The sequence below is a fragment of the Trachurus trachurus genome (assembly GCF_905171665.1).
Source record: "Trachurus trachurus genome assembly, chromosome: 5".
In the NCBI taxonomy this organism is placed as follows: Eukaryota; Metazoa; Chordata; class Actinopteri; order Carangiformes; family Carangidae; genus Trachurus; species Trachurus trachurus.
Window position 1 is genome coordinate 16,130,245 of NC_139896.1, and position 21,311 is coordinate 16,151,555.

General features: G+C 41.5%; 2 protein-coding genes across 5 annotated transcripts in view; both read right to left on the minus strand.

Moving 5' to 3' along the window:
- Positions 1 to 1,023: 1,023 nt before the first annotated feature.
- acad9 (acyl-CoA dehydrogenase family, member 9) lies at positions 1,024 to 13,342 on the minus strand. The gene is made up of 18 exons (XM_083971606.1): positions 13,073 to 13,342; positions 11,399 to 11,492; positions 11,188 to 11,289; positions 10,448 to 10,554; positions 10,220 to 10,320; positions 8,955 to 9,033; positions 8,670 to 8,841; positions 7,980 to 8,053; positions 7,812 to 7,887; positions 7,628 to 7,698; positions 7,408 to 7,527; positions 7,187 to 7,315; positions 6,807 to 6,886; positions 5,670 to 5,796; positions 5,517 to 5,594; positions 4,068 to 4,196; positions 1,926 to 1,998; positions 1,024 to 1,620 (listed from the first exon to the last, which is right to left on the minus strand). The coding sequence occupies exons 1-18, from the start codon at positions 13,253 to 13,255 to the stop codon at positions 1,520 to 1,522; spliced, it is 1,896 nt and encodes a 631-aa protein (XP_083827732.1). The 5' UTR covers positions 13,256 to 13,342; the 3' UTR covers positions 1,024 to 1,519.
- A 2,518-nt stretch (positions 13,343 to 15,860) lies between these two features.
- The window catches only part of iqsec1b (IQ motif and Sec7 domain ArfGEF 1b), a 202,102-nt gene continuing 196,651 nt past the window's right edge, over positions 15,861 to 21,311 (minus strand). For all 4 annotated transcript variants that reach the window (XM_083971934.1, XM_083971933.1, XM_083971935.1 and 1 more), the window contains one exon: positions 15,861 to 20,802. In XM_083971934.1, coding sequence (XP_083828060.1) covers positions 20,278 to 20,802 — 525 coding nt within the window. In that variant the 3' untranslated portion in view covers positions 15,861 to 20,277. The remainder of the gene's footprint in view (positions 20,803 to 21,311) is intronic.

Genomic DNA, 21,311 nt, shown 5'->3' on the forward strand with positions numbered 1-21,311 from the left:
TGGAGAATATATTTGGAAAGTGGAGGACCCCAGTGAGATCACCAGTAAACAAACATATCTGATGTGTGCAGGCCTCAAGTGCAGTAAAATCTGGCCTGTAAAGTTGTTGGTTATATGAAAAGTAAAGCATTAATCCTACTTAGGTTTTAATTCACGGGCGTGCTGTTGGTCCTCAGGAGAGCGTCTGCTGCAGCATCGGCTCGAAGCAGCCAGAGCGTCTCTGAAGAAGATACTTCCTGGTAGCAGCACCAACCAACCAGACAACAGCTCGGTCTCAGGCTTCATGGGAGGAAACTCAGAGACGATCCAGGATCTACTGAAAGATGAGCCTGAGAAGTGTTCAGTGAGGAAGCCAGGCCTGATGCTGAAGGTACGGTGTTACATTACTGAGAAATTCAGACCTACAAACTCTGGAGTAGTGATAAAGGTGACAACATACAAAACCAAAACCCTCTTCATTCACTTCTACTACCCTGGTTGACATAAAAAAGGTGACTGTAGCCAAAAGGTGACCAGTTTGCAGGTGTGTGAGATGAACTGCTTTTGGACAGAAACGATGACATGATTAATATAAAGAGAGTGAACTTAAGACTGAGAGAGTTGAAACTCACCTTAAAGCTCCATTAGGCCCAAAATGTATAAGTCTCTGTTGGTTCATCACTGCACCCATCCCCCTCTCACATTGTCAGTTGGTCTTTTGATTTTGTAAAAATATAGCTGTAAAATACAGCTGTTCTTCAGTCCATTTTCACAATGTTTGCTACATGCTTGGCTGCAGTTGCTGATAGCATCTACTCTAAATACTTACTGGACTGGCTTGTATTTGTGTTGCAGCCTTTGCCTAAACCATCTGCGATGAACCTGCATGACAACGAAGCAGAGACTCCGATTCTGGCTCCAGGCGTGTGCGTGGATCACAGAAAGAACAACTCCATACCCAGACATTTCTCTCTTAACAATAAGGACTACATGTCAGTTCAAGTTAGAACTTTTTATTTGAAAAAAAAAAAAGCTTGATAATAGAGGAGTAAGTTTCGGTCTTAATATCTTAATCTGTTATTTCCTCTAGTGGGTTTAGTGAGCAGCACTCCTTCCTGTACAAGTGGACTGCGCTGCGTCCGACAGACACGGAGAAGAGGATCTTCACTTTTCAGGAGTGCATGAAGACTCCTTCATCAGCCATCCAGCCTTCCAGGAATACTTTACACCCCGTATCTTTCATACCAAATAAGCTAAACTCGCATCAAGTGCAATAATTTCTTACACGGCACTAAAGTTAAAGAGCACTTTGGATTGAATTTAATAAAAAAGCAAGTACCATAGAACTACCATTACATCTGAGGTTTTATGTTTGAAGCCATGGTTAAAAAGAGACAGTAACTATTAAACACAAATCTCTTAATTTAATCTTTTAAATAATTTTAAACAAAATCAGGACTAATACAGATGTGAGTCACTGGGACAATGAATCTGTCCTCATTGTCCCATCAGGAGACGGTGCTCTGGTCACTGGCAGAGCTCAGTATGTTCTTTCAAGAGGGTGAGAGCAGATGTAGGCTCTGTTCTCCAGGACCTCCCTGGCGATCTTCTTGATGTTGGCATCGTTGTTCTCAGGGGAGTCTGGAACGGATTGAGATGGGGATTAAAAACAAGCTGCTTTCATTAGGTGAATATAAAATAAATACAACATTCTCGTCCGTCTGGATGTCACAGGATAACTTGTGTACAGGTTGTTTATAAAAAACAAAAAGTGCGCACAGTGTGACAGTGAAAAACAGTGGGGGGGGTTCGAGTGTTGGTATGTGGGGCTTGGTGGGGAAATTCCGCAACACATGCAAGTCTTTTCTACTGAGATGCTGTAAAAAAAAAAAAAAAAAAAAAAAAGCACAGGGCTGTTCTCAATTACCATTTTTTGTTGTACTTACGTTTTTGCAACTGAGTCATCATGTAGTTGTTCTTAAAGAAAGCTTCGGCGCAGAAAGTGTTTGCTAGCAGCACCTTGAAATGAAATGAAACAACATCGGCATGTTACCAAAACCTGCAGGCATGAGGCCGACTGGTAAACAGACAAGAAAACTAAATGCAGTGCAGCAGGCAGATGCACAAAGTGTAATTACATGAGATCAAAGACTGACTATTGTGAGCATTTGTTGGTTCTATTTTCATCCACAAAAAGACTACAACACTTAAATTGGAGACATGACATGCGCTTTCATCAATGAAACACGTGTTTTATAGAAAAGATTCACTTCACCAGGTACAGAACACGACCAAAGCAGATGGAAGTTTAAGACGTCAGCCTGTATTTGCCTTGTTGGTTTGGATCTCGTGTTACTTTGATCCCCAGATATTAACATCTATCTTTGGAATTGAATACAAATTAGATATGATTTCTGACTGTGGCAGCTGCACATCTCAAACACGAGTGGTGCAAAAGTGGATTAAACAAAACATCCAGTGCCGTCTTGAATGTTTCTCTTTCGCTTTGCGTCCCTGTTTCGGATTATACACACACACAGAACTGTCCTACAGTCTGTGTTTATGCTACATAAAAACTTTCCCCATGAAAATAAAGATGCAGCTTTTACAAAATAAGAATAACTGAACTGACCTATTTGAATAAATCAAAAGGAGGAGCAGATAAAAGGCCTAATTTAACATGTTTACAACATGAATGGAAAAAAAAAAAAATTGGGTGACAACATGTCCTGAAATGCTGCAGCAGTAATAATTGCTTTCAGCAGACTACAGCTTCCCACTCTAAATTAAATCAACCTTATCTAATTACATAACAATGTGTGTGTTGTTATGACCGATATGTATACTGAGTAACCTGATTTCTGGATAATTATACTGTAATCTAATGAAAGGACCAAACTGTTGTGTATCACCACAATAGCAGTGAAGTACAACAGCAGTTAATCGTTAAACCACATGTTCAGATGCTGCGTTGTTAACACTTGCAGCATTTATAAACAGTGAATGATCCATTAAGAAAGATTTTATAACAACCTAGAAAGTATCTATAGGTGCATCAAAGTATTGATGTATTGTACTGAAAGTGATATAAAATATTTATTTTTATTGGTATTCAGTTATCTAGCAGTGCTGTACCAACATTTGTGTTGCTTTTTCCTCACTCACCTCTGCTCAGTTTTTCTGTTCCATATACAATAGTAACTAACATGAAAACAACACAATATGACCACTTTTAATTGCCAGGCCCAGACAATTATTATTCAATGCTTGTAACTTCAAAAGACATAATTGGTTATTGAACAACAACATTTATTGAACTTATTTTGTGTCATTGTTCATCTCCTGTGAGATAAAAACACTCTCCCTCTGCCTCTCACTGTCCTTTAAAGGAGACATATTATGCCTCCTTTCCACAAATTAAAATAGTTCCCAGGTGTCTTAAAGACATGTCTGTGACATGCTTTGGCCAAAATACCCCAAAGATCATCATCACAGCTCTTTTCATCCTCTCACAACAGCCCTGTGCAGAACGTCTGGTTTCAGTGCCTGTCCCTTTAAATGCAAATTAACCACTGCTTGCCCCGCCCCTTCTACCGGTCCCAGATAGGGGTGGTATTATGCAAATTTGAAACCTAGTTACATCACTGGAAAAAAAACTGAAGAAACAGCTCGTAAAACCACATGGATTTCAACCGAAGGAGCCTGAAAATGACACATTCTTTTGTCAATTCTCACATTTTGGACGAAGGAAGGCAAGACAAACACCCAAATATATGTTAAAGAGCCTTCAAAAAGTGATATTTCCATAATATGTCCCCTTTAAGATGTGTTAGAATGGTATTCAACACCATTACTTAGCAGGTGACATGTTAGTGACATGACCTGCTACAAGCTGTTATGACACTATTAATTATACACGTTAAAATGAAAATTAGCTAAACCACAGGTGGTGTTTTTTTTTTGTTTGTAGAAAAGAGGTTGTAGATCTGAGGAGTACGACTGCACCTCCCACATTTTGCAGAGAAACTACCAACCCCCAATGAATGGGATTTGAGTGTGTGTGTAGTGTATGTGTGTAGTGTACACACCTCATGGTCATGATTCCTGAGGCCGATGCTGATGGAGCGGCTGGCTCTGGACAGGACAGCTGTCATGGCGTAGAGGTTGATCAGCACATCTGCTACTCTCTTCAGGATGAGCTGTTCGTCCACGATCGTCTGACAACATCAGTGAATAAAAACAAGGACACTGTAATCATCCATCATTTCCAACCTCAGCAACAGTTAAAGTTTCTTCTACGTATGCGTCTGTGATCTGATGGCGGGGGGGGGCTGGGTATAGTTTTGTACTTCATCAGGTAATTTAATAATTTTCCTATGAAGCTCAACCCGGAGAAAAAGGAAAAGTACTCGGAAATAAGATTTGTTCTTGGCCGACCTGCGACCAAGAGTCCATCTTTCTCTGGATGAACACTGACTCACTGCTGCTTAGAAAACAGCTGTGATTAATTACTTCCTGTATTTAGAGACACTGACACAGAGCAGAGTGACACTCAGATTATATCTCAGTATAATATGTAAAACCTGTGGGGTCTAGTTTGTACTTTTGGTAGATTTATATCTTTACAGGATCAAACGTAACTTCTCTGTGGGAGGAGCTTCAGAGTATATGGCTGTGAAATGGGATCTGAACCCACATTTATTAGAGCTCACGCAACGAGGCCTTCACTAACCACTTCAAGCAGCTAACATTAGTCTGATTGGTTATAAAAGCAAAATTACAGTTTCTTGAAACTTAATTTTGGTCTTCATTTATTTCATTTATTATTTACCCCACAATAGAAGTGCTTGTTTGTTGTGCTGTTTCATTGAAATGGTGAGAGACGTCTTCACCTCCTCTTGGTTCTGTTTTCAGACTTTAAATACTCGTGTTGTGTCTCTTCAGACGGACATTCGTCTGAATCAGTGAATTCTGGCTCTTTTTTGTCGTCTTCTTTCTTCCTACATTTATTCCTACCCCAGGTCTCCTCAACAATCAATAGGAAAACTGACATCACTTCCACATATTGTTGACCATTAGACTTAAAGGGCTAATTTATGTATTGTTTCAGCAGAGAGAACTGTAAAGTTCAGGCTCATGTTCTTCCGCTCATGAAAACTGCTGAGTGATGAGAGCCCACTGAGGACACTGCTGGATCAGAATAAGAGTGAACTGATACAGGAAGTGGGATTTGGAAAGCTGACCTGTTTCCAAGAGGTTTGTGAAAAGACATGATTAGAAAAGCACAGTCACACAGAGGCTCGGAGACGAGAAGAGGGGAGACAGAGGAGCAGCTGCCCAACAGATGAACACCTCAGAAACACTGATTGGGGAGATATGAACAGATCTCTAACAACATTACAAAACAATGCCTTCATTCAGATGTTTAAACGCAAATGCGATTTTTTTTCCAAAGGAACAGGAAACATTTGAGCAGGAAAATCCCACAACCTTTTTTTATTTTTTCTTTCCAGGATGTAAAATAAATCAGACGGTACCTTTCCATATCTGTAGAGCAGGCTCTCCACAGTCGATCCAAAAACGCTGATGTTCTGCTCAAGCTTCTTTGCACTGTCCTGTAAACAGAAAACTGATGAGCCTCTAGAAAACACATGTTAAATGTCCTTTGAGAGTGACATTTATGTCCTTACTGCCATGCTGGGATGCACCACGCCGTCTTTTCCCGTCAAGCCGTAGTCCACTGAAGCTCCTAATGAGCTCTTCAGTTTCTTGCCGACCATCCCCAAAGCCAGCCCTATGTTTCCTTTCTTCATCTCCCTGGGGGGGGCAGAGCACAGAAAATATTTTTAATGATTTAAACAACCTTATTGTGACGTTTTAGAAAACTTATTACACACGAGAGGTCAGGAATGTATCACTGTCAGACGTACTCATGGGTAATTCTAAATAAAATTATCTAGTTTTCTCTGAAAATGAAATAAAATCTTCTTTATGAACCTACTGAAAAATATCAACCAACTGTGTAGTAATTCAGCTCTACAGTTAATGAGTCTTTCAGTGGTTTTGGTCCCACAATCTGTAATGTACATTTTAGAGAGACGCCTAAAAACTCTCATTAACCCAGGCGACACACTCAGTCGGCATCCAGCTGCTGAAACTATTGTATTATTTGTACTATTTAGCTAGAAAGTGTCACAACATCTTTTTCTAAGAAGTTGGTCTTTATCAACTCCTGCCCATGTATCTGAATGTAGCTTTAAACAAAGCACCACACTCACCAAAGTCACAGTCTATATCTCGCCATATACTGTTTTTCTATAGTATTTAATTGTTAAGATGAAATACAAAACAAAAGGTGACACTTCACTTAATGTGAAAACATAAATCCAAGCTGCATCTTGTGTTTTATTGTCCTGCCTGATTTGGCTGCTCTTTTATATATCTGATTGAATAAAAATAACAACAACGACAGTATTGTTGTGCAAAAATGAACAATAACATTTCAGTTTCAGAGTGTTCTAATGATCTGTGGCTTTTATATATTCCATATTTATTCCTATGACTTTGGGGCAAAACAATCACTATCTGATCTTGTTCACTTCTCCCATTGAAGTGAATGGAGTGAGATCTGCTGCTGGTCTCTAAGGGGGCGGGGAAGTGGATACACATGACACAGTGACAGGAAATCAAATCAAATCTGTCATGCAAGAGCGATGAGAGAGGAGCCTGAATAGTCCAGAGTTAATAAGAACAACATAGTTTTGATTGATTGATTGATGTCAGTATTATATAAATATCTTTGTATTTTACAGCTTTCATGTTCTTACTTCACTTTCGCTGTGAGCACTTTGCCGGCGTACTGCATCCCAGTGAGAGCAATGTACATCCGCAGGATTTCATTGGTCCCCTGAGAACAGAAAACAAAATATAGGAATGGCATATCATCAATTTCACAATATTATAGCATTCATATGGCGATGCAGGCGACACAAGTGTTTCCTCTTCAATAAAAATGTTAAGATTTAACATTTCACAAATCAGCCATTAACTTTTTGTTGATTTGATTTAAAGGTCAAATGTGCCCCCTGATGGCCACTTGCAGAAAGGATCCTGGATAGGAAGTACAAATTCTCATCCAGCAAAAACCTTTCTGACGTAAAAGCTCCCAGATAGACGACAGAGGCTGTGTGATTATCAGTATCAGTACCTCAAAGATGGGCAGGATGCGACAGTCCCTGACGTAACGCTCGTACGGGTAATTTTTTGTATAACCCAGACCTCCGAGGATCTGAAGAGCTTCACTGACACAAATCCAGCCTCCCTCTGAGCTGAAGACCTGAGCAGGAGACGGAGAACGCACGTTATTATTACAACTTTTGTCTTGTAGCAGTTTTACATAAACCGAGTGTAAAGACAAATCTGACTAACCTTGACCATGGCCGCCTCTACGGAGCAGTCAGGAAGCCCCGGCCTGTCCATCATCCCCGCGGTCAGGTACGCCATGCTCTCCATCACAAAGACATTCAGGGCCATCAAAGCAAACTTCTCCTACAGTAACAGGACAAACACACACACACACAAACACATACATGAGTCACTGGAGCCGCGGAGATGACTCAGATTCCTGTGCGAGAAAAGTCAACTGTACCTGAATCATCCCGAATTCACTGAGGCTTTTGTTGAACTGTTTCCTGGTTGCAGCGTACTCAGCAGTCAGCTCTACAGCCAGACAAAGATGTTGTCAAAACCCACACACATACTGTGTACACACACACACACACACACACACACACTCTTATTCAGTTACGTCTACTGCTGCATTTGGTTTTTACCGATTAGTTTCTTTATCATCCCAGCTGCAGAACTCCCCATACTGAACCTCCCTGAGTTCAGGATGTTCATGGCAATCTGTCCAACACAAAGAGAAAAAAATGACTCAACCTCACACACACACACATCATCTCACTGTGACTTACAGACGGAGGGCAGTATGAGCCTACCTTGAAGCCACCACCTACTTCTCCGATCACATTCTCTACTGGCACGGGGACGTTGTCGAACGACACTTCACAGGCTGAAAAAGTGAAAAAGTTTCCTTAAAGCAGAAGTAAGTGATCCGGTCGTTTTCGCTAATGCTGCGTTCCAGGCAGGCTTTTGAAATCGTAAATTACAGCTTCAAGTCACAACTTACGACTTTGTAGCGTTCCAGGCAACCCACTCGTGTTTTTCCGACCTGTTTTACCGGTGAAAGTCACTATAACGGCCACTCGTAACTTCTGACCGGTGAACTCGTACCAGATCGAACTGGTACCACTTCACGGTCGGAAAAATACGAGTTTCCTTGAACGCACCATAACAGTCCTCGTCCCTACGTCGCCACATTCACGGCGTCCCTTGGCTGCACACACAGCCCTGCATGCCGTTCTCTCTCCTCATTGGATAAAAACTGTAGGATACGAGAAATGTTTTCTCTTCGGCTCAGAGCAGAGCAGCTGACTGACAGACCCGTGTTTCAGACCAAACACTCTATGTAAGTGATTGCTGTCGAAGATATAACTATTTAAGACTTATATTAACACAAATATATCACTTACTTCTGCTTTAAGAACTACACAAATAAAGGAACAAACTCAACAAAGGTAATTTATTCCCAATACGCATCCTAATATCCAAACACATGGGAGACGTACTGTTGGAGCCCCTGATGCCAAGCTTGTCCTCCGGCTTGCCGCTGGTTATGCCCCCAAAAGCCCTCTCCACGATAAATGCAGAAATCTTATCCTTCTTGACACCGTCTACAGTCACCTCCGTCCTGGCAAACACCGTCATAACATCTGCAGTCGCTCCATTGGAAATCCAAATCTGGAATTTAAAGACATGGAATTTTTGGGTGCAAAACAAAAAGGGAGAGGGTTTTTTTTTTTTCATTTTGAATTTAAATTTGTCCAGACTTAAGAGCATCTGAGTCTTCTCACCTTAGAACCGCTGATCAGGAAATGTTTCCCGTCCTCTGACAGCGTGGCACGGGTCTGAATGGAGGCTGCATCACTGCCACTGAAATGATCGAACAGAGTGAACAAGTGAAGCTCATGCTGAAACACAAGGTATAGATGCCTTTACAGTTTTACACTGGCAATAGAAATGGCTCATTGATTGGCTGGATCTTTTCCCTTAAAGTATTATAAATGGATTGGTCAAAGGATGCGTGGTCAACATGTGTCGGCTATTTGTCATTACAGTGCTTAGAAAAAACATTGAAGCCACTCTAGAGTTTGTATCTTTAATTATCATCTAACCCTTAAAAGAATGCGTGTTTTTCTAAACAATTATCCTGACGCTCATAGAAAGATTAAGGAGGGAAGATAAATATAACTATATTGCTTCTAAGCTTCTCAGAATGTGTCATTATCAATGGAAAACACACAAAAATACAAGTTGCCAATAATGAAATGTATACATGCCTGGAAAGTCTATGATGCACATTGCCCATTTCATATTTATCACACTGTATTATCTCACACACAGCTCTCTGTAACCTCTCAGTGACCTCAGTAATCATTAAACAGTCATCTCGTACTTTTGCTATTAATTGATCTGATCAGAAGTCACAGATACTGGTTCCTCATCCCCAGTGGTTTCAGACACGTCTGATCTGCTGTCATTAAAACCCTCCATTGTTGAAGAAAATGCAGTTTTGGACACCAGAATATAGCTAATGACCGACAGAGTGAGACAACAGCAGGGGGCTGAATGAAGGGAACAGGGTCCTGGGTTGTCAACGACCTGAAGCAGAGTGTTCGTCCTGTTCAAGTCAATATTTACAAATACTTAAGCACTTTGGACAACAACTCCAGTTTTGGGTGTGTGTGAATAATTATCATGTATACCACAAATACAGTTGTAAATATACAGTTGTGCTTGAGAGTTTACATACCCTAGAGGATTTTGTAACTGTGTACCATTCATTAAGGAAAACATGAGTGATCAGACAAAACAGATTTCTCATTTTTTTAAAAGGGATTCAAATTAAACTGTTGAGACATCCAGAAATAACACAATCATTAAAAAAAAAGATCATCAGAGAGTCTGACCAAAATTTTACCCCTTTTTATGTTTTATTAAGTTGAACAACCTTCTCTCTCTGGACTTTAGACAGTTCTTTTGCTTTCCCCATGGCTCAGAATCCAGCAAAGTCAGTGCAGCAATGGATGAAATGGTGTTTGTCTATGTATTCATTTACCTCCCAGGCTCGGTCAGACAGAAAGCTGCGATATGTTCTCCAGATGCCAGTTTGGGCAGATACTTCTGCTTCTGGGCTTCGCTGCCTGCGATCAGAATCCCCTGAAACAACAAACGGCTGTTAGCGAACCACACGAGGAATGGTCTCAAAAACCTCACATGGTGTCACATAAAGTGCTGTAGTCGTCATCATAACACGCCAGACAAACAGATCGATGACTATTCTCACCTTCAGTCCAATGGCCTGATGTGCAGCCAGTGTCACAGCTATAGAGGCATCTAATGAGATGATCTCTGCCAGTCGTGCATACATGGTGTTGGACAATCCAAGACCCCCTGAGATGAACAAATAAAAAAAAAAAACAGTGTCACTTTGACAAACTGTGGTGCGGTATTGGGGAACTGCTTCATGATCCAGGCACAGGTGACGTCACAGGAGTTTCCTACAATCTGTTATTCAATAAACATGTTCCACAGCGTCACAGTGTGAGAACTCACTCTATAGACCCCAAGGCGAGAGATTAATAGGGAATAATCACAGTAAATAGTGATGAAGGAATACTACTGGCTGCTACTTTCACTAAATATGTTGACTTATTAACCTGTTTCCCCCAGGACATGAACAAAATCACACAAATACTGAGGCAGGAGGAGCAAACACAGCATCTGTACATACAACTGTGCATATTCATTATGGCCTGAGAGCGAGTCCATAGCACTTTGTTAATCCCTTCACTTCTTATCCAGTGTGGTCATCGGGTCAAATTTAGTTTTTGATCAAATGCCATTAAAAATATCGGAAATCAGTTGCAGTCTTGGCCTCAGTATAAAGTGTTGACTGGATGTCAGCTGGCTACATATGTTTCCTAACAACCAAGGTTCAGGTTTTACTGGTTGAACCTGATTTATTAAGGAGGTCTTCAAAGGATCTTAGTTATTCTTTTACAACAGGTTTCACAATCATCTCACCGTACTCCTCAGGAATCATGATGCCAAACAGCCCGAGCTCCTTCAACCCATTCATAGTCTCCGGGGGGATTTTGGCTTCATGGTCAATCTTCGCTGAGTCGACTGGAAAAACAAAGAGAAGTCTGTAACTGTCGATTCATATCACAGGGAGCCATTGGATCATACTTATTATTACATATTAACTGCATCTGTCACACAACACTTCTCTCACCATCCTCGGTGAAGAATCTTTCCACCGGTGCAACCAGCTGGCTGATCTCCTCCGCTTCTTCATTTCCGACCTCTGGATAAGGGAAGACCTCAGCCTGGAGGGGAAAACAGCAGCAAAAGAAGAATTCAGATCATTTTCTTTAGTAAAAACATAGTAAGGTAAAAATAAAACATTACAAAGGAAAAACTCTACAAGAAAAATAAAATCCAACTAAAATAAAAGATCAAAGTATTAGCAGCAAAATGTGGTTCAAGTCTTCAAATAACAGAAGTGGACGGATCCCTATAACTAACATTATTGCTCTTATACACTTTAAAAGTATATTTAATCAAATGTCACTGAATAAAGTGAAGGTTACATCCAGCTATAGTTAGCTAAATATCTTATATAGCTTAACACTGGCATCTTTTTAGAGTTATTAGCAAATAATAACTGACATATGCATGTGTAAGTGTTTATATTCTTCTGATTATACTGGTATTTATGAGCTTGGTCTTGCATTTCACTGCACCGTTTTTAACCTCGCTGTTGGCTTTGCATGTGAGAAATATCTATCTATCTACTAAAACAACAAAGATAAAAGGTGTTTCAACCATCCCCACCCCACCATAGTTTGACAAGCTGTACCAGCATAGTGGTTTGAAATAAACATTGATGAAATGACTCATATTTTACCTAAGAACCTGCTCTTTCATCTGAAACAAGTTACCTTACTCACTCTTCAACGGTATCAATACTAGTCAAAATGTAGGCTTGGTCCAAAAGTTTCTGACCTAAAAACAATGTTTTTGGCTGTAAAACCTAGACACTTATTGACACAGCCATAGTGGGTAGACATGATATTGATCACATAACTCTAATGTTATCCCTTATTGGTGAAAGTGATGCTGTTAGGTTAACTTACAACCAGCAAAATGTGTTTCAAGTCTTCAAATAACAGAACTGGACGGATTCATATGACTAATAAAGTATGACATCATTTGATGAAGCATCACTATTGTGGCTGCACTTTAAAAGTACATATTTCATCAAATGTCATTAAATACAGTGAAGGTTACAGCCAGTAGTATCTATCTATCTATCTATCTATCTATCTATCTATCTATCTATCTATCTATCTATCTATCTATCATAAAACAACAAAGATAAAGGTGATACAACCATCCCCACCCCGCCATTGTTTGACAAGCTGTACCAACATGGTGGTTTGAAATAAACATTGATGAAATGACTCATATTTTACCTAAGAACCTGCTCTTTCATCTGATACAAGTTACCTTACTCACACTTCCACGGTATCGATGCTAGTCAAAATTTAGGCTTGGTCCAAAAGTTTCTGATTTAAAAACAATGTTTTTGGCTGTAAAACCTACACACTATTGACACAGCCATAGTGGGTACACATGATGTTGATCATATAACTCTAATGTTATGCCTTATTGGTGAAAGTGATGCTGTTAAAACCATCCCCGGTCTGTTTCTTTTTCCTCCTGACCTCCAGAGCCACTTCATTTATTTATTACCTGAATGGCCCTTACTGTATGTGACGTCGAAGTTAATGTTTGAGGCAAGGTGAGCTCAGATTTATTCAGGTTTAAACCGAGCAGGAGGAGGAGGAGGAAGAAGAACAAAGTCTCCCCCATCATCACACACCGTCATTTAAACTGGTCTTACCTTGTTCACCTGACCGAGGAACAGGTCCTTGGCGTAGAAGAGGTTCCTGCTCTGGGTCTTGAAGGACCTCCGCTGCTGCAGAAGCTGCACGTCTCTCCCGGCATGCCTCACGCTACGGGCGAGCAGCCGCTTCCCGACGTGTTGGGCAGTTTTAGAAAGGACGATCAATCTGTTTATATTCATCTTTCTTCTTGCTCCGACATGAACCTTCACCTGCTCTGGTCCATTGAGCCGCTTGACTGTCTGACTGAAATTACCTTTCACCCGATTCTGTCCCGTGTTGATGACGTAGGCACTGTGATGGTTAAATAACACGTTCAGGGACCATCGGAAACGGGAACGTCACCGGAATAAACAGCTGTTAAAACGGTCCTCTATTTTGATGATGTATTATCTAACAATAATAAAGATAATACATGAATAAATAAATAAAAATGGATGGTCCTAGCAGGGCATCAAATATGTAGGAGGAGGCAATATGAATGTAAAGACGACGAACAGATCATGGGCTCAGTCATACCATGCACAAATTATTATTTTCTTATGAGAGATTTCTTTTCTTTTTTTTTTAATCGCAGCTTATTTGGTGGAAAAAGCTCTTTAATCAACTATAATAAAGTAATTTACATATGTTTCATCTTAAGTAGAAATGAGACAAACTGCAAAAATGTTTACCACTTTATTATCTATTGTCCGTGGTTTTATTTATTCAACTCAAAGATCAAAAGCATTGTTTTTACATTTAATTTCACTCTTTTCTTCTCCACGCGGACATAAAAGAGACATTTCATGGAGTAGACCTCTGCTACTGGTGATTTTTACAAAAATGGTTTTAGGTCTAGAAAATGTGCATTGTGTTATCCCACTATTGTAGAAACAAGTAGGGCTGCTGTAGCAAGAATTAACCATTAACATGCAGATGTTTCTAGTATTTTCACAGAGAATCGATTGTTTCCTTTAACTTCTATTATGTCATACTGGGTTTGCTTTTGTGATATTTTCGACAGCACTTGAACACACCACAGCAATGTTATGCCTATATGTACCAGCCGGTGGCGCAATGTGCAAAGGAGCTGGGCTGCTAAACAGTACAGGGTTGAACCATGGATCTATTATGGGTTGAACAAGTTAATAAAACTGTGTTAGCAATTACACATAGGCCTAACTTTATTTTTTAGAAGTGGTGCATGAAATGTAGAGTAATGTCAGCAAAGAGCAAATAGGTTAAAACTGTGAATTAAAATGACAGATAGATAGAAACAGCTGGTCTAGTCTAGTGTTACTGACTGCTCAGCTTTATAACACAGACCATTGTGTGCTGGCAGAGGAAACCGGTCCATCCCAGCTGCTGCGTGGTGACGTCGTCCCCCTGCTGACAATGATGGTGTGGGCCCTCAAAGCTGTGGTCTATTTTTAGCTCCAACAACCTCAAGGGCCACATGGACAAACAGGGCAAACTGTCACTCAGACCACCTGCCACAGCCGGGCGGCCGGACAGCACCGAGAGAAGAACTAGTGCTGCTGCTGCTGCTTTGACCTTCATCGGCAGAGAAAGTCATTTAGGTTAATACAAATACCTTGGTGTCCCTGAAGGAGGCCTCGGTGTTGTTGGATGGCAGGAGGGTGGTGGTGCAAAAACACAAACATGCAGCAGCCTGTGTGTCACTTCAAGGGCAGCAACATATACTGTTACTCCTCCTGAGAAGAACAACAGAACAGACGTCGGCCTCTGTGTTGTTTTCTGGGAATTTGGGGATTTTAAAGGGAAACTCCACCGATCCTACACCCAGTGTTTAATTTAGGCTCCTCGTCATGGGGAGGAGAACCCACCCTGTGAAAATATGAGCTGTGTGTGTGTGTGTGTGTTGTGATGATGTCATCAGGATTATTGTAGCTTGAGTCAGGAGACTTCACGTTTATAACAGAAAGACTGTGCTAGAAAAACTGTGGCCGGGCTGGAGATGGAGAAACTGACCGAGCAGGGAGCGTCTGAGGGAAGATGTTAGTGTTTACATTGTTGCTTACATCCTGAGGGCCAAACGGTTTACATTCATCAACTACACACAAGTTACACATTGCATTGTTTGTTTTAAGAGACCCAGTATACTTTCCTCCGACTGTGAATAAATGTGTAGCTAAATAATGTGACCACCTCCATGCTGGGAGACAGAAATGTAGAAGATTTCCAGACTTTTATTTTGGCAATTTAGGTGTTTCTAAACTTCTGTCTGACACCCCTTATATTATATATTACATTGCATATTATATAACTCCTAAATGCCACTTTGTATAAATGCAATCACAGTTATTAATCAGTGTTTTCCTACTCAGGTCTATGAAGCCCCCTGGGCCAGAGTAATTATGAAACACATGCCTTTTCTTTTGGTAGAAAATCCTTCACGAGTGCAGGACAGGACTCTAAGAAAAAACCTTAGTGTGCGGTCATAAGATGTTAGCACTATTTCTTTTTTTCTAAGTGGAAATCAAAAAAAGAAGAAGAAAGTGAAGTCTGGATTTTGAGATGGCTTTAAGATAAAAAGCGTAGAGAAGTGCGACACACCCTTGGACTCTTGAACCACTTCCTTTATTTAGGTAGCACCACTTTAAGGTAGAACAACCTCTATAAGAGCTTTTCTAGGACTCTGGGGGAAACTACAAGAAAAGCCTAATGTGGTCTTAGGACTCTTATCTGAGGCCGCATTTAGGCAGAAACGCTTATAGCAAGTGTGGATGGACTGAGTCATTCAAGAGAGGAAAAAGCAGGGACACCGAGAGGCAGCTAAGGTTTTACAGTATATCATTTTATTTTGCGTTCTCAACATCGTCACAGTACTAGTTTTACATCAATAGGGTTTTGTCTACTTAGAAACAGAATGCATAATAAAATAAGAGCACTCCTCCCTTCCCTTTGACTTCAAAAGTGGGCTGTGAGTGTGAGAGAACAGGAGTGTCCCAGGAAATACGTCTGAAGCGGTGGTAACTGTGTAACAGTTGGCTGTTCATCTCTAGATCCTATGATAATTCAGTCCTGACGGAGGCAGAGAGAAGCAGTTTGATGATTATGTAAATATCAGAGGGGAGCAGGAATGCACCTTCAATGTAACTGCAGACACTGAGTAGTAGTAGTAGTAATAATAATAATAATGATAATAATAATAATAATTTACAGAGTATTTACATATGTTTTCTCATTCTTCACTTCCCACCCACCCTTTAAATGTTTCCTCCCTACTTCGTCAAGTCACATTAGATTTCCCAAGATGGATTTGCTATTTACACTCAGCAGTATACTGCAATGTCCTAATATTGTACAGTGAAAATAGAGGTGAAATGCATGCCGGAGTAGAATGACACAACTTCAAATGAAGACACACACACACGCACACACACACACACACTAGCAGGCCAGAAATCATCTAAATGTAAACAAGCATCAGTCAGAGAAATCAAAACTACACTGAAAGTCGAGGCTCTAGTCAAGCCCGCTGATCGACAAAACAACAGACAGAGAAAGAAAAAGAAAAGGGAAGGAAAAGAAACAGTAGGCATCAATGGCATGCAACAAAGCACCTCACACAGAATCTGGACAGGTTTTACAATAGATCAGTCTTCTGACGGAGGAAGGTTGTGACCGAAAAAGACTTTGGATCAATATTAAATCAAAGCTATGTTTCCTATTGTTATTCCATAATGATTTGTCTGAGGACAGACTTGGTCAAATGTGGAGTTGTGATGGGTCGGTCACCAATTCAATTTGGTTTAAATTATACTAACCAAGCAAAACTGGCACTTTCCTGACTCCGAAGCACAAAAACTGCACCGAAATAAATAATGTAAAAGCTGCATATTTTAAAATGTTTGTCATATCAGAGATCGCATTTTGGATCGCGAGAAATGTATTGAAAATGGTACCACTTTCTAATAAGACAACAGCTGTGGTTGTAAAACCAATGGTTTCTTAATGGTAATTCAATACTTAACACTTTACAAGTAAGTAATGATCCATCTGCATTGCCTGGACATGAAAACCTCCTCCATCAAGGTTTTCCCAGAATTACTTTGCCGTTCAAAGTCCTGACACGTCTCGGTTTAATAGAGTTAGTAGAGGATGACCTGAGGAAACAGCTCATCACAACAAATATCTGCTATTTACTGTGAGAGATGAGGGGAAACCCTTTTAGTTCATCATGAAGACTGTTTGACCACTTAAAGCTGCCCTACGTCTTGTTTTACATTCAGTATTTGTGCGATTGTGTTCATTCTCCTCCTCCTGAAACATTAAGAAAACTGATTTTGTGGCGTATTTTACATTGTGCGACGTTTACGTTCCTCTTCTTCTTTGCTATCTTTGCCTGGACTTTGCTTCCTCTGCCAGTTGTCCATCAGCAGACCAGTGTGAAACCGGGACAACAGGTTTGCGTATTGTGTGTCTTATTGTGTGCACAATAGAAACAAAGCACTAAGCACTTGGCCCACTAGTGGTCAAACACTCGACATGGTACGTTTAACTTCTGGAAAAATAACTGAAGATTACTTGGTCTAACATCTACAGTATATATCAATAACTCATTAACATTGACAGCTGCAGACTGGATGGATTATTGGAAATAATAACATCTGTAAGATTATTTAGTGAGGTTTAACACCAGGCTGGGTGATGTGTTTAGGACTGGGTAACCCAAAAGACGATTGGCTTCTTAAGGAAAGAGGAAGCATCGGGATTTAATAATAAACCACTGGTAAAGTTGATCGGTTCCATACACTAAACTGACTAATAACTTTGATGAGTTACAACTTATAAAGCCGTTAAAGAGGAGGCGTTATTAGGAGGCGGTACCTTGAAAACCTTGGGGGTGAGAACAGTGTGTACATCTATTTAAGAATACCGATCTACTGGATTTCACTTGACAACAGTAATGTGTGAGCCATCGACAGAGACGGATGATTAATATGAAGAGTTCCATTCGTTATTCTGATCACTGTCCGTCAACTATCACTTTGAATTCATCCTTCATCACGCCGGCTGTAAGGATTACTTCTTTTTTTTTTTGGCCTCTCTTACAGCTGTGATACAGATGTTGCAGCCTGAACTGCAGTTGTACACCAAGACCCACTATAGTACTGTGTGTGGATCAGGAAAAGATACAGATTTGGTTATCGTCTAGAGTGCCACATATATACTATATCTGACTTCAGCTTGATGTAATTCAAGAAGTCGAAACTATTCTACGATTAATTTATAACAACTGTGGACTGTAACTCTGATATAGTAGTTTGGGAATACACAATAGTTATAAAATAGCCTGAAAATACATCGTTGCATGCAGTTATTCACTTTGACATTCTTCTTCTTCTCTGACATTCTCTCAGTTTGGAAAGTCCAGTTTAGTTGCTGCAAATCAAAATGGACACTTGCACTTCAGTGATACAATGAGGGAGAAATGACGAAGGACTCTGGAGGGGGGGACAAAGACAAAGTCAACAGAACTAAAAACCAAATGGAACAACCACCAGTTTGCAATTGCTCTAAAAAGTAAATACATATTGCACAAGTTAAAAAACTCCATCTCGTAGTTTAAGCAGATACAGACTAAACTCTGCCATTGATATCAACTACGTAAAACAAGTGCTGTGTCTATCACTTCCAACAGAACAAACGCTCCGGCACACCAGCCCTCTGCCTTTCGCTCACAGATACTACACACTACAGATACTGTGCTCAGGACGGCCAGGAGGTACAGCCAGCACATCCCATAATATGTCAGAACGATGATTGATATAAAACTGCCATTTGTGGTGAGTGAAGCGTACGAATGCTATCACCATCACATAGTGATAATTATTGATTTCTGTACTGTGTCGTCTTTTGTGGCTCCGAGGGGGGAAAAAAAACGTCTGATGGAGAGGAAGCGAGACAGCGCAGCGCACGACGCACTCGCCGCTCGACATGACGCACAACAACGAGGCCGAGGAAGGTACAGGGCACACTCAGCCAGCTGAGAGCTTCCGTATCAGGAGAGACACTGGGACAGTCATGTTGCTGTTTCCCTGCTACACAGTTTGCACAGACTCCTTCGATTCCTATTAAAAAAACGTGAAACCTCCTCCTTCGCCTCCTCCTCTTCCCACAAACCAGACTGAAGGAATCCTACCAGGTCGCAGTAGGACATATAGAGCATCTCTTAGTGTTTATTGGGACTCTAAAAAAATAGTTTTAAAAAAATGACGGTGGACAAGCAGCCAGTACAGAAGGGGGCGCGGACATTCAGATGAAATCTGTTAGCTCAGCAGCTCGCTGTGGCTTCCTGTTTCCAGAGTGGGGGAGACGACTCCAAAACCGATGAACTGCAGTGGATGAGACTGTGTCGGCTGGTTTGTTCTCCAGCTCTCAACAATCTTAACAGAGTCCTAACTCCAAGGCAACATTTACAGTCGTGTCCCAGCTTACTGAGTCGGCTACCTAATAGAAGATTGATCTCTTAACAGTGAAACTACGCCACCTATGTGCGAGTATAATACTGAGTTTTAATTGATGTTTAATTGTTCTGTAATAATAATTATAATAACAGCTGATATTATTATCTTACAAAATACTATGCACAATATACATTAAGCGTTTTTTTTGTGACTAAATTAGTAAATGCTTCAATAATTGGCACATTTATCACTGCTAACAGAGATATCACAGTGCACTGTGAGCTACTGCTACATTAAATACTCGTACAGCTACTGCTGAGGCAGACCACCTGTCTGTCTGTCTGCCTGTCTCTGTTCAGCCAACCTCAATCCTCACACTAGATTAAAATCATTTTGTAGACATTGAAGTCGAGATTACTATTTACGTCTTCTGTAAAATACTAGTAAGTGAGATATTTGATCATGTTCTTTAATTTACTGAGGAGAAACAGTAGTTGTGGTCTTTGTGCATGCTCTCGCGTTGGCGTCTGCTGCTCCTGAAGCGGGCAGACATGATTTATGACCTGGAACAAAATGAAAGGAACAACAGGAAAATAAATGTGTTTGGGTTGAACAGACTGCCCCCGTGACGAGCATAACAAAAAGACGCTGAAAGAGACACAGGATCTCGTCTGGTTCCACGTCCCCAGACGAGCGATGCACAGTGCGATCGCCTCGTCGGCCGAGAGCCTCGGAGGAAAAGAAATCAAAGTTCAGTCAGAGAGCTCACAGAGGCCCCCCGGCGCGTCTCACACCACCGTGCTGATGCCGCTGTGCTTGGGCTTGGTGCTGCTGCTGGAGGCCTGGGAGGGCGGCGGCGGCGGGCCGTGGTGGTGCGAGCCGTGGGGAGGGTGGGAGGAGTGGCTCCCCCCGTGGCCGTGCTGCGCGTGAGGCTGGTAGGGCGGCTGCTGGCCGTGGGACGAGGCCGGGTGGAACTGGTGCGGAGGGTGCTGCAGGTGGGCTGGCGGGTGGTAGTGGTGGTGGTGGTGGTAAGGCGGCGGGTTCTGGCCGACGTGGCAGAACTGGGCGTGGTGCGGGTGCGAGTCCGTCTCGGACCGGGCCGTGTGGTGCAGATTGGTGGGGTGCGGGGTGTGGGAGATGAGGGTGGGGTGCAGGGCCTGGGGGGTCGGGCTCGGGGACTTGACGCGCCTGGTGCCGAACAGAGATCCGAGCAGGGACGAGGAGTTGGGCAGGGACTGGCCGCTGTGGCGAGACGGGCAGTCTCGGCTGGACGGGGTTCTCCGCCGCATGTGAGGGCTGCTAATGATGGACCCCTGGAAGAGAGAGCTCAGTCAGAACACAGCAGCAGACAGTCGATGTTTGATATCTAGTGGAAAAAAGTCAAAGATATACCCGCTGTGTGTTCTAATTTGAGCATTTTTGTGATTTATTTATTTTAACTTATTCTATCTATTTTGTTTTTAACTTATTCACTGCTCCCTGTGTCATGCTCTAAACATGTTTTACAGTTATGTTACACTGGTACTTTTATGGGGCATTTATTGTGTTATATCAGTGAGCTTCTGTCCATGTCTCTGTCCTGTGTTGTTTAAGTGTTTCGGTTTGTGTTTTGTCCTTTTAAACTGGATTTACTCTGCTGCTGCAAAACAAATCTACCAACGGGTATTGATAAAGTTACTTGACTCGATTTGAGAGGGGAGACGTGACGTTACATAGCCTACATGGTGGGTTCTGGCCTCTGCAGTGTGCACAGCCTCATCACAGACTCCGTACAGCAGAACTACCCGCATGAACGGCTACAGCTGATCTCAGATCTCATGGG